The sequence below is a fragment of the Pyrgilauda ruficollis genome, unplaced genomic scaffold, assembly GCF_017590135.1.
Source record: "Pyrgilauda ruficollis isolate IOZ18807 unplaced genomic scaffold, ASM1759013v1 scaffold216, whole genome shotgun sequence".
Taxonomy (NCBI): Eukaryota; Metazoa; Chordata; class Aves; order Passeriformes; family Passeridae; genus Pyrgilauda; species Pyrgilauda ruficollis.
In genome coordinates this window covers 459720-472441 of record NW_024520984.1, presented here as the reverse complement: position 1 = coordinate 472441, position 12722 = coordinate 459720, and the positions used below count along the sequence as shown (strand labels likewise).

General features: G+C 62.8%; 1 protein-coding gene across 1 annotated transcript in view; it reads right to left on the bottom strand.

Annotated features, from left to right (window-relative positions):
* ITPR3 (inositol 1,4,5-trisphosphate receptor type 3) overlaps positions 1-11860 on the bottom strand; it is a 38476-nt gene extending 26616 nt beyond the window's left edge. Inside the window, exons 1-3 of the mRNA XM_041468267.1 lie at positions 11353-11860; positions 5757-5827; positions 2651-2772 (exon numbers count right to left, since the gene is read on the bottom strand). Coding sequence (XP_041324201.1) covers positions 2651-2772; positions 5757-5827; positions 11353-11441 — 282 coding nt within the window. The 5' untranslated portion in view covers positions 11442-11860. The remainder of the gene's footprint in view (positions 1-2650; positions 2773-5756; positions 5828-11352) is intronic.
* Positions 11861-12722: the final 862 nt, after the last annotated feature.

Sequence of the window (12722 nt, the reverse complement as noted above, 5' to 3'; positions counted from 1 at the left end):
TGTCCCCCAGGGCCACAGCAGGGAGCATCCAAGAGCTCAGCCCAGGGCCAAGGTGTGGCCTTGACCAGCCCTAGGAAGGCCATGAGGGCTCTAAATTGAGGACTTTAAAAACTAGGACAGGGACAAAATGGCACCAAAATTCCCCTGGGACAGCAGGCTTTGGCGTAACACCGAACAAGGGTGCTGGGCTCAGGCTGGGGATGGGGGTCAGACACCCAAATTAGGGGACGTGGGCACTGGGAGCTGTTGGCAGCACCAAAGCCAAGCAGCCAAAGGCGGCGTGCCAGGGTTCCGTGCCCAGAGATGGAGCAGGCCTGGACCTGCTGCTGCAGGATGTGTCCCCAGGAGGGAAGGCTCAGCAGCCCCTCTCCAAAACCACAGAGATTTTCCACTCGCTGGCTCTGGCAGTTGGAGCAGTGATAGGATGTGTCAACATCCCGAGGAGCGAGGCAGGAACTTGCTCCCGCAGCAAATCTGGGAATGGCGAGGGAGCGCCGACAGCTCCGGCGCCAGGCTGGGCACGGCCCGGGCAGCTCCAGCCCAGGGATCCCCCAAAATTGAGATGGGAAGATGGGAAACAGCGAGGGATGGAGCTGGGAGAGCCTCTGCCCTTTCCCATCCTTCTCCCACCCCTTTCACCTGAGGGCAGAGGAATTGGGAAATATCTGGAATCACAGCTTGGCACTGGGAGGGAGGATGGGGCTGCAGGTCCTGAGTGCCCTGTGAGGGCACTGAATGAGGGTGAGGGCTCTGAATGTGCCTGGTACCTGTCCCCACAGAGCTCTGGGTGCCACCCAGGGTGACCCCTCCATGCCCACAGAGCTCTGGGTGCCACCCAGGGTGACCCCTCCATGCCCACAGAGCTCTGGGTGCTACCTGGGGTCACCCTCACCGCCCTGCAGTGGTGGCTGCTGCCATCAGGAGAACAAACCCGCCCCAAGAAATCCCGCACTGATGCTGCTCTGGGAGTTTAACAACAACCCCAGGGAGCAACACGGCTCTGATGGGAGATCCAGCACCTCAAATATCCTAAATCTCCCTGCAGCTCCGAGCCAGCAGCCAGGGGGGCTGGTAGTGGCAGCTGGCTGCCCCAAGCACTCGAGTTCCCGGGGCTGATGTTCCCACACTGTCCCCAAGCCCAGGGATGGGGTGTCAGGGATGCCCACAGGGGATCGGGGAGGACTGGGGGACATCGGCAGAAGGGCTGGAAAGCCCCCCCAGCCTGTCTGAGCTGATTTGGGCCAAGAAAACAGAGTTTAAACCTACGGAAGCACAGCAGTGGGGGCACGAGCTCAGAAAGGCAACCACGGGCACTGCAGGCAGGGCTCCCCCAGCCCAGACCCGGCTGCTCCCACCTCAGGAAATCATCTCCGTGGGCTGGGGGATGTTCCCAGCCTGTTCCTCAGCCTCCCTGATGAGGGGCAGGCTGCAGCCCGGTGCCCGCAGAGCTCGGCTGGGCTGGGCTGAGCTCCGGCCACGAAGGGAAACACCAGGAGCAGCAGAAAGGAGCCAGGAAATGGCAGAATCTCTTTAAGACAAGCCCTAACCAAGGTGCAATCAATCAGGCTCAGAAATGAGCCCCTCTGGGGCCGCTCGTGGCCAGGACAGCGGTGACGTTACAAGGGGAGCAGGAGAACGGGGGCTCTGCGTGCCACTGACCACGCAGGGCTGGCACAGAGCAGGCACCGACCCTGCCCTGGCACCTCCAGGGCAGGACAGCCCGTCCTGGCACTGCTCAGCCCCCCCTGCCCGAGGCAGAGCTGGGGATGGCGGGGCTGGGGCTGGGCTGGAGGCCCGATGAGATGATTTAGTGAAATCTCTCCCCAGCCTCGGTTTTATGAATCATCGGCGGGGCCTCGCCAGCTGCCTGAGGCCGTTGTGCAATGTTTGATGTGGGCCCTGGCCAAAGCTGGGGGAAGCCAACGGGAGCCTTTCCCTTCCCCAGCCCTCTGGAGCACGTCCTGGAAGCAGGGCTCCCTCCTGCATGAGTGTCCCGGGGTACTGAGGGGTGTCCTGGGGTACTGAGGGGTGTCCTGAGGTGCCAAAGGGTGTCCTGGGGTGCTGAGGGGTGTCCTGGAGTGCTCTGGGGTGTCCTGGGGTGCTTAGCGGTGTCCTGGAATGCTCTGGGGTGTCCCGGGGTGCTGAAGGATGCCCTGGAGTGCTGAAGGGTGCCCTGGGGTACTGAGGGGTGTCCTGGAGTGCTCTGGGGTGTCCTGAGGTGCTTAGGGGTGCCCTGAGGTGCTGAAGGGTGCTCCAAGGTGCCCTGGGTGTCCTGAAATGTGCTGGGTGTCCTGAAGTGTGCTCTGGGGTGTTGAGGACTGTCCTGGGGTTCCGAAGGGTGCCCTGAGGTGCTGAGGGGTGCCCTGAGCCGCTGAGGGATGTCCTGGAGTGTCCTGGGGTGTCCTGGGGTGTCCTGGGGTGCCCTGGGGTGCCCCAGAGTGCAGGGCTGTGCTCACAGAGCTCCTCTGCCACATCACCTCTGCACAAGACGCATCAGGAGGGTGACACAGCAATGGCTGGGCAGGGGACAAGGGGGAGAGCACAGCTGGAAATCCCTTCTCATCCCAAACCAGCGCCACCAGAGGCCTGGATGCCATCGCCCAGCCAGCTCGTGGGCACTGCCAGCTCTGGGCTCCTCGCTGCTGCTCACCTGGAGCTTCTGCAGCAGCACCACGTCGGCGATCTTGTCCTTGTCCTGCTTGGTTTGCTTGGCCTTCCAGTACTGCTTCTGGGCAGAGTAGCGGTTCATGGGACACACTTTGAAGAGGCAATCTGGGAACAGAGCAGAGCCTGGTGAGGCTGCAGCAGCCACCGGGGTGTCCCCAGCAGGGCCAATGTCACCGAGGGGCAGGGACACTCCTGGAATGGACGATGGTCCCCCCGTGAGCAAGGGAGCACGGTGGGGACTGGTGGAGGTCACGTCAGCGTGTGCTGGCTGCTGGGTCGGCTTGAAATCAGGATAAATAATGAGTCCAGGAATTACTGCACTTCTTGGACTCGTGATTAGAAGTGTTCCCATCGGAAATGGCTGTGCTGGTCGGGAAGGAAAGCTTCAGGGGGGAGAAGGAGCTCTGATGGAGCCCAGCTGCACCAAAGGAGGAGAGGATCCCGGCAGGAGGGATCCGGGAGGGAGGCTGGGACACCAGCAGCCACCTCCACGTCCCTTGTCACCCACGGGACACCCTGAGCCTGCAGAAGCTGTGGAAGGAGCCTGTGGTGGCCGTGCCACCGGGGCACACACGCCCATCCCTCCGTGACCTGGATCAGCAGCCCTGGATGCTGCGAGCGCCCGCTCCCGAAACCTCCGCGTCAGCAGCTCTATTTCAAGACCCTGAAGGATGCACAAGATGCATCCCAGCTCCTTCCCTGCACTGCAGATTGCCCCCATTCGCCTGTTTTCCCCCAGGATGGTGGGCGGGAAGTGCCGACATCCAGGGCCAGGCTTCGGGAGCTGAAGCAGGAGAGCAGATGTCTGGAGACAACGAGGCCCTCACATCTCCCAACCCCCTTCCCGGGCTGGAAGCTGCGCAGGGCGAGGGCAGGAAGGGCTCTGCAGCCTGAATCGCCCTAATTATGCCTGAAATAGCAGCCCAGAAAGTTCAGACACAAAAAATAAAATTTAAAAAAAAAAAACCAAAAAAACAAAAACAAAAGTCCCTTCCCTGGCTGGCGGCGGGCCCGAGCGTGTATTTATTTACCTGGGAGTGCCGCTGGGGCAGCGCCGAGCGCGGTTCTCACCGGCCGGGGCCGCTGGGGCAGGGCCAGCTTGCACATCTCGTTTCCCAGCCCCGTTTGCCAGCGGCACATCCCGTGCCAGGCAGCCCGAGCAGCCCTCGGGGCCAGGGCAGCCTCCCCCCAGCACCTGCAGGGGCTCCGTGGACGGGTCATTAATGGGAGCTGCTGGGAAAGGTGCTGGTGGGAAGGAGAAGCCAAGGGGAGGAAAAAAAAAAACAGCTCAGCGACTCTGAAATGGCTGCAAATGCAAGGCCTGGTTCAGAGCGTGGCTCAGTGCTGAGCCCGGCTTTGTAAGGAGGGAAACTGAGGCACGGCGGGGGTTGTGCGCAGAAAATCTCCAGCACAGCTTGTGTTGGGAGCTGGAGGCTTTGGTACCGCCAGATTTCTGACAATGGATTGGGGTGGAAAGGAGGGGAGGTGAAGGAAGCTCCTGCACCAGCAGTGCCCAGAGTGAGCAGCTCGGGGGGTGATGTGGGGCTGACCTGCCAGGACTCAGAGTCAGGGGGGCAAAACCTCCTAACCAGAGAGGCCTGGGGGCAAAACTTCCCATCCAGAGAGACTTGGGAGGCAAAACTTTCTATCCAGAGAGACCTTGGGGGCAAAACTTCCCATGCAGAGAGACCTGAGAGGTAAAACTTCCCATCCAGAGAGACCTGGAGGACAAAACCTTCTATCCAGAGAGACTTGCAGGACAAAACCTCCCACCCAGAGTGGCTTTGGGGGCAAAACTTCCACCCAGAGAGGCTTTGGAGGGTAAAATCTCCAGGTGACTCCTTTGGGAACTAGGGACAGCAGTGGCACAGCCGAGGGTCCCGCTGTCCCCTTGCCTGGGAAGGTGACAGCTTTTCCTGCCGTGCCTGAGCTGGGCTGGGAAGAGCCTCGGCAGGGGGAAAAACCATAAGGAATAAAAAGCAAATAACTGAGAGGTGTGGAGCGTCTGTCGGAGGCAGAGCCGGGCAGGAACAGCTCCCAGGTGGGTTCTGGCATTTCCAAAGAACCTTTCGGAGCTGACCTCGGCGGGAGGGTCCCGTTTTCCCAGCGGGAAGCCCCGGCACGACCCGTGTGCGGTTCAGGATAGGGCAGGGTCCGGCCACAGGATGTGGGGACGGCGACAGAGCACGAAAATCCCCTGCAGCCTCCGGGCCAGGGAGCAGCCCCAGCCCGTTGTTTCCACCTCGCTGCAGGCGATGGCTATCGAGCAGGGAGAGCTCTACCTTTCCGGCCATTAAAACAAACAGCTGGATATCCTGATAGGGAGTGCAGAGAGCAGGGCTGAGCCCAAAAAAAAAAAATCTGCGCCTGGAAAAGAGATTGGACCCATGTGCACGGCCAGGCAAAGGGATGGGGTGGATGCTGAGCATCCAGCCCTGGGTGGAATGTGGGGATGGAGCTGCTGCGGGATGCTGGAGATGCTGGTTGGGTTGTTAATTAGACTCGTGAATAAATTGATGGTAATAACTCCTGTGGAGAGGCAGGTCACTGCTTGGTGGGATCCTGAGAGAGTGGAAGGATTGATGTCTTGAGACATTTTGGGGTGTGGGGGAAAGGAGGGTGGTCAGGGGGGTGGATGCTGTTAAAGCCACCCTGAGAAAAAGGTGGAGGCACAAGGCACAGTGGGGAACTGATATTTAAAAAGTCTTATCTAAAAGAAAACATAAAATGACAACAGGGGGATGAAAGGAGCAGCTGCCCTAAACCAACACCTCAGTCATAGGTTTGGGGACATTTCCCAGCTCTCTGCTCCCTGGCTGTGTCATCCAGGCACTCAAATCCTGCCAGGATAGGGCCCTTCCCTGAGTGTGGAGCACCCTGAGCACATGGGGCAGCAACCCCCAGGTGGGTGCAGCACGGGGCAGAGCTGTGCCCTGATCCCATCCCATGGATCCCATCCCATCCCATGGATCCCATCTCATCCCATCCCATCCCATCCCATCCCATCCCGTCCCGTCCCGTCCCTGCCGTGGATGCTCAGGGCTGGCCCTGATGCTGCTCAAGGGGTGATGGAGCTGCCCCAGCCTCACCTCGGAATTTCTTGGGGGGGTTGTCCAGGTCTCCAGCTGCTGGCTCCACCACGCACCGATCATCCACCAGCCTGAGGGGGACAAAAAGAGGGAGCAGGGTCAGGAACGGGGGGGGGTGGCAGCAGGGCTGAGTGTGCAGAGTGGTTGTGCCACCATCACCTGGCCCAGAGTGACAAATCCAAAGCTGCACCTCCTGTTTCCCCCGTTTCCCACCCATAAATATTCCTCAGCAGCCGAACCCCCCTTCCCTCAGTTCCCACTGCTTCCCTGGGTGTTTTCCTTGCCCTGCCTCGGGCACACAGGGCTGGTACAGCAGTGAAGGACCACAGGAGGTTCATGGCAGTCACTGCAGGCCCTTTGCAGGGTGACCTGTGCCAGAGGGGACCCTGCCCTGCCCAGCTCTCTCCCCTGCACACAGAGCTCTGTTACTGCACCCTTAATCCAGCAGAAATGGGAGGAGTTCAGCTCCATTCACCAGTTCTCCTTCCCTGGCTGGGAACTCTTCCCACTGGGACACGGAGGGTGCAGGTGCTGTGCATGGAGGTGGCAGGGCCCCCCCAAACCCGGTTATTAATTATTATCTGATCAGAGCTGCAGGCTCTGCCCATCAGATCAAGGCTCTGTGTCTCCTCCCTGCCCACCTCTGTTTTCCCAGCGTTGAGCAAAAAATCCCTCAGGCTTGGCCTTGGGTGCTGGGGGCTGATTTTGGGGTGCGTGGGACGCTGCCTTTCAGAATTAGGGAGAACAGCAAAGCAGAGCCCGGCAGGGGGATCAGAGGGGCGAGCATCGCCCGAGGGGCTCCCTGTGCTGGGAGGGCACCGGAGGGAACTGGGAGCTCCAGCAGGACAGGCTGCACCCGCTCGCCCGCTTTCCCCAGCCCCGGGAAGCCGCAGCAGCAGCGGGAGGAACTCTGCTCCTGCCCGGCAGAGCCAGAGGGAAGCGTGTCCCCTTCTTGCAGCGCTCCCCTGAAGGGACAATCCATGGTGGGACAGCTCTGTCGCCGGGACAGGAGGGCAGGGACAGCCTGGAGCAGCGAGGGGCGGCAAAGGCAAAGCGGAGCCCGCGCTGTCCCCGCCGCCCCCGAGGGAGTCTCGGTGTCCCCAAAGACACCCGAAAATCGCAGGGGATGGACGCGCTGCTCTGCAAAGGGAAAAACCCGAGCAGATCCATCCCACCCGCAGCTCCAGCCTCCTTCCCTCAGCCCAGCCGTTCTCAGGAGGAGGAGGAGAGAATTCCTTTCGCTCGGCAGGGAGGAATTTGGCCTCGGTGCTGATGGATGGGGACCCCGGGGACCCCGGAGCTGCCGTGTCCTTGGTGAGGAGGCGTGGGCTGGCACCGGGCTCTGACACCCTGTGCTCCTCACGGCTCCCCGGGGCCGGGGAGAACAGCCTCGCATTTCACACCAAGAGAGAAAAGCAATTTGCCTGGTGGCAGCAGGAGCTTCAAAATCATTAGCAAAGACCTGGAAGGTTGGAAAAACCCCAAAACCCCAAACCCACGAGTTGTGGCCAGGCAGGGCTGCCTGGGCTTTGCAAACCAGGGGGTTTGGGGCCATCCAAACACCTTTTCCTTGGGTCGTGACAGCAGGGAAGCAGCCAGGGTCGTTCCCAAATTGTTGCAGAGCCTTGGGAGGGCAGAGAAAGAGGGAAAGAGGAAAAACCAGAGCAGCTGCAGCACCACAGGGGACATGCAAAGCCCCAGCCCAGCCCTGGTGTCACTCGGGGGCAGTTTTGGTTTCTGTTCTGTTATTTTGAGGGGGGTCAGGGCAGAACAAACCCTTGGGATGTGCCTGGGAGCAAAAACCACCGAGGGCTGAGGACGCCAAGCCACGGGTGGGGCTCAGGGAGCGAAGCCCTGACCCTCAGCACATCCCCAGCTCCTTTCAGCGCCCATGGAGGCAGAAAGGCTCCATTCATCTGGGCACTTTAAACCCTCAAACCCTCCACTCTTACTGCTGGAGGTCTCTGAGGAAGTGCCTGACCTGCCGGGTTTATTTTCAGCGCTGAAGAAAACAGCACGGGAGCCTCTCCCTCCACTCGGCCCTGCTGCCCCTGCTCCACCGGGCAGGATTAGAGACAGTGACCTGCCAGCCTGGAAGTCTTAATTAGTTAACGATCTCAAGGCACTTTCAGCATCTTTAATCCCAGGATTACACGCTCGGCAGGAACGCGGAGTGTTCTTTTTATTAAACTGATACTCTGGGCGAACATTCCTCTGTTAAAAATTTGCTGAAAATAAAATAAGAAAAAAAGGATTCTGACAGAGTGGACATGAGTCACCTGGGAGGCTGCTGGGGCCGGGACACGCTCCCGCTAATAACCGGCATTCCCGCGGTGGGATGGGCCAGGGAAGCTCCCCAAGGAGCCCCAGGGATGTGCGAGGGCACCTTTTAATGGGAAAACGGTGTCCAAGCACCGGGAGGAGGATCCCGAGCGAGGCAGGAGGCGGGATGCGCCCATGGAATGTCATTTTGCCATTCCGAATTCCCCCTCCAGGAGCAGGAGGGGAGGGATCCAGCGCTGATGAGCCCCTCAAGGCTCGGGCGAGCTTCTGGCCGGCTCTTAGCCCCGGGGCTTCCAGCGGGGCTTCCTGGTGCTTCCAAAAGCCGAGCACAAAGTGATTCCCTGGCTCGGGGCCAGCGCGTTTGGCCTCGTGCGAGGCAGAGCCTTCCCCGAGGTCAGGGGAGAAGAAGCTCGTCCAAAATCCGGGGCAGTCGGACCCTGCCGACCCCTCCCGGGGGTCAGCCCCCAGCTGGAGCCCGCTGGGCTGGGTGAAACCCTCCCCAGATGTGGCACAGGGGATGCCAAGGGGGGCTCGGGCATGCCAGGGCCCAGGGAGCTCTGGGAGAAGGGAAACCCCAACAGAGCCAGGAGAACCCCAACAGAAAGCCCAGCAAACCCTGAGGTGAGGAAAAGGAGGAGGAGGAGGAGGAAGAGGAGGGTGATGAGAGCTCGTTGTTGGCCGTGGAGCCGGGTCAGCCCCTCTGGCACCGCAGGGTGGGCACTGCCCCAGGGAGGAGAGAGTAAAGTGAGCGGGGCAGCCACAAAAATGCAGCTTTTTGGTGCTGTCCCGGTGCCAGGAGGGCTCGGACTCCTCCTCCTCTTCCTCCTCCTCCCCCCCGGCAGGGACGGGATCATCCTGACCCGGCGGAGCTGGAGTTACCCTTTAACCAACTGCATCTCCCCGAGCTGCTCCACCCCGAAATCCACCTGCAACCACAGGTACAGGTGTTATTTCACCTGAAACAGCCACCTGGCACCCAGCTGGGTTTGTCACCCACGCGTCCCCTCTGCCAGTGCCCGTTCTGAGCCCCTGGAGGGTTCTAGGAGCCTGGCAGGGATGGGGCAGCACGAAATCCTCCTGGGCAAATCCCACATCCCCAAAACTTCTTCTGGCCACTCCAATCTGCCCATCCCGTGCCCCAGCCCCACGAGGGTCACTGTGAGCAGCCCTGAGCCCGGTTCTGCCTTCCCAGGGCACTGCTTTGGGCTGACCCGAGTGTTTGGGCTGCTCTGGGTATCTTGGCATTCCCCCCGAGCCCAGCCTGAGCTCCACGCCCGGCCCGGGATGTTTTTCCTGCTCATGAGCAAACACCCACTGCAGAGAGGGGGTGAAAGGGAGGGTTTGTGCCCAACAGAGAGATTCAGGGATTAGAGGAGCCTCAGGTGGGGGCTGCAGGGCTCCCCTCACCTCCACCCCAAACCCCGGAGACCCCCGGGGCTGCTCCATGGGGATGTCACAGCAACCACCCTTAATGTGACACTGGTGATCAGCACCTGGGGACACTCCGTGTCACCCCATAAAGAGATGACCCCGCTGCAGACCCCAGGTGATGCCACAGCCCAGAGGCAGCCCCTCCACAAGGAAGGATGTCAGGAAGGCTTCCGCAGGGCGGCCGCGTGGGCCGGCAGAGCTGTTTGCCTTGCAAATGAGCTAAGGAAGGTCCCTGTGGCAGGAGGAGCACTCCCGGTGAGTCACCTGGTCCCTTATCGCAGGAGTGATTTAAGGTGCGGTTGGGTCTCCCGTGTCGCAGGGCACCAGGGAAAATAATTTTAGGAGGGAGGGAGGGAAAGAACGTGCAGGAAGCAGAAGCCTGGGAAAGTGGGGCTGCCCAGCAGAGGATGTGCTGGGCTGGGGAGAAGAGGCTCCCCAAGCAAGCCCTGCTCTTCTGCTGCTTCTGAGGAAGTCTGGAAAAACACCTGGCAAAAAAGGGGATGTGAGGGCCAGAGCTGCAAAGGGATCAGAGCTCTGAACAATGGACACATTTCTAACTGAGCCACTGGGACGTGTTTGGGGACAACAACCAGTGCTGGTCCCTGCAGAGCCTCCTGCAGAGCCCATTTCCAGCGCTCAGCATCCCCTGCCTGGGGACAGCCCCGAGGACTCCTCTCCAAAAGCACCCGTGGGGATGCAGGAAGGGCTGGCACAGACAGGCTGCACCTGCAGGACCTGCTGCCCGGCACTGTGGCTGCACACAGGGGGATTCTGAGCACTTCTGCACCCCATTTCTGGGCAGCCAGGTGCAGGGAGCCTCGGTGGGCAGCAGCCCAGTGCCACGCGTGCCCAGGGGTGGGTGAGGAACGCGTGTGGGCGCAGGTATGTGCGGCTCTGCTTCGGCACAGGCATGTGGGAGCAAGTGCATTCAGCGCAGATTATAGAGCCGGGCAGCTCCTGCCCCAGGAATCCCATCCAAGTCAGCATTCCTGCCTGAGCTCAGCCTCTCCTACACGCAGCAGCGTGGGGCAGGAGCTGGCACGGCCCCACGTCCCCCCTGCCCGGGGCTGCGGGCACGCTTTGGGGTCCTGAGTGTGTGGAAAAGGAAAAAAACCATCCGTGCCTCAGGGCGGCCCTGTGGGAGCCCTCCCTGTCACCCACCCTGTCCCTGTGCCACCGGGCAAACATTCCTGCCGGGAGCAGAGGGGCATCGCTGGCCTGGCTGTGCCCAGGGGCGGCTCCAGCCGGACACGGGAGTGACACGGGACAGGTCCCCAGCTTGGGCAGAGATCCCCCGGCCCGTGCTGCCACGTCCAGGGAGCTGCCTCAGCCCGGAGCTGGCACTGCCTTGTCCCCCAGCCCCTGGCAGCACTTGGTGGCCACGGGCAGCCCGGCTTGGTGACCCTGGAGCGATTCCCGCTGTGTGCGACACGGAGGGGGACAGCGGGAGCCGCCACTGCCTGTCCAGGACCGGGGAACAGGGCAGTGCCAGCTCTCCCAGAATGACCCCGTGCCCAGGAGGGGTCCCGGCTGCCCGAGCTGTCACCCCACATGTCCCCGTCCTCATCCCACCGACCCCTGCACTGCTCGAACCCATCTCATCCCCCCAGCCCCTGAATGGGGGGAAGCAGCTTCTGGCCAGGGGAAAGCGGGGCTGAGGGTCCCTGCAGGGCCACATCCCGCCCCTGACAGCAGCTGGAGCCGGGGGCGAGCCCGGGGACGAGTCCGGGGACAGCACAGCCTGTCCCCCCGCCCGGCTCCTCTCCCCGTCCCCGCTGAGCGCCCGGAGCTTCCCGGCTCTTTTTCCCACCGCTCTCCCGTCCCGTCCCGTCCCGTCCATCCCGGAATCACCGTGGGGCGGCCCCGGGAGCCCCTCGCTCACCCCAAGGTGCTGATGAAGCCATTGACGGAGCCCTCGGCGTACAGGGAGACGATGTCCCCGATGTGCAGGAAACTCGACATCTCATTCATGGTTACCCTGCCCCGGCGCGGCGCCGCTTCCTCCTGCAGTCACCTTCCCGGGCCGAAATCCAGCATGGGCCAGCGGAGCCGGGGGGTCCCCGCTCCGGGGGGCGTGCGGAGGGGTCTCTGCTCCGCTGGGGGACGATCCCAGCCCGGCTCCTGCCGCCAGCAGCACCGGGAGCGGGACGGGAGCGGAGCCCCACGCACAAGTTTTACATGTGCCGGGCAGGAAGGGAGCCGGGCAGGGAGGGAGGAGGAAGACGAGGAGGAGGAGGAGGGGGCGGGGGATGAAGCTCAGCGAAGGGTCCGCATGGGCTCTGTCCGTCTGTCCGTGCCCCGTCCCGCACAGCTGCGCTACCTGCGGCCAATGCGGCGGGATCAGGAAGTCCCGCCGGCAGCAGCGTGCGGGGAGGGGACCCGGGGCCGCCCGGGACGGGGGGGGCCACCGGAGGCCCCACCCCCGCACCCGCCTCCCGTCGGGGGGGGGCTCGGGCTGCGCTCCCCGGTGCCCGCGGGCAGCCCCGGCTCCGCTGCCCTGACTCTGCTCCGCGACCCCCGGCCCCCCGCACGAAGCCCCCCCGGGCCGCTCAGAGCCAGCACGGAGCTCCCAGCCGGGGGGTCTCAGCCCGGCTTGGAACGGCCCCCGGGGCGCTCGGGGGTCGCGGGGAGCCCCCCACGCTCCGTGCGCTGCCTCCGGCGATGGCGAGCGGGCACTGCCGCCGCTCCTTCCCCCGACCGTGCCGCCCCTCCTCGGGTGGCACCGCGGAGCCGCAGGTCCCTGCCCCTGTCCCCGTCCCTATCCCCGTCCCTATCCCCGTCCCTGTCCCCATCCCCGTCCCTGTCCCTCCATCCGGCGCGTTCCCGGGTCCCGCGGCAGGGAGAGCCCCCGGTGAGGCTCTCGGTGGCTCTCGGTGGATTTTCCTGCCCCAGGCGAGCGCTTGTCCCTTCCTGAAGCCCAGGTGGCTCCTGCCAGCTCGCCGCTCCCAGCAGGGCCAGCTCGCACCTGCTCTGCCTCTCACCAGCGCTGTCCCCTCCTGTCCCCGCAGCGCTGCCAGACCCTGCCCGTCCCCCGCCGCGGTGACATCCCGGCCCTGAGAGTGGCACAGGGCTCCCCCAGCAGCCAAAAGGCCACATCCAACCCCTCCATCACCGCCAGGAGCTGTAGGAAGGAAGGAGAGACCCCCCACGCCCTCCTCCAGAGCCCACCCTGTCCCTGCAGCTCTTTAAGGAGCCTTCCCAACACCTCCAGGCTGGGCCAGCTGCTCTGGGCTCCCAAATGAACACTGGTGG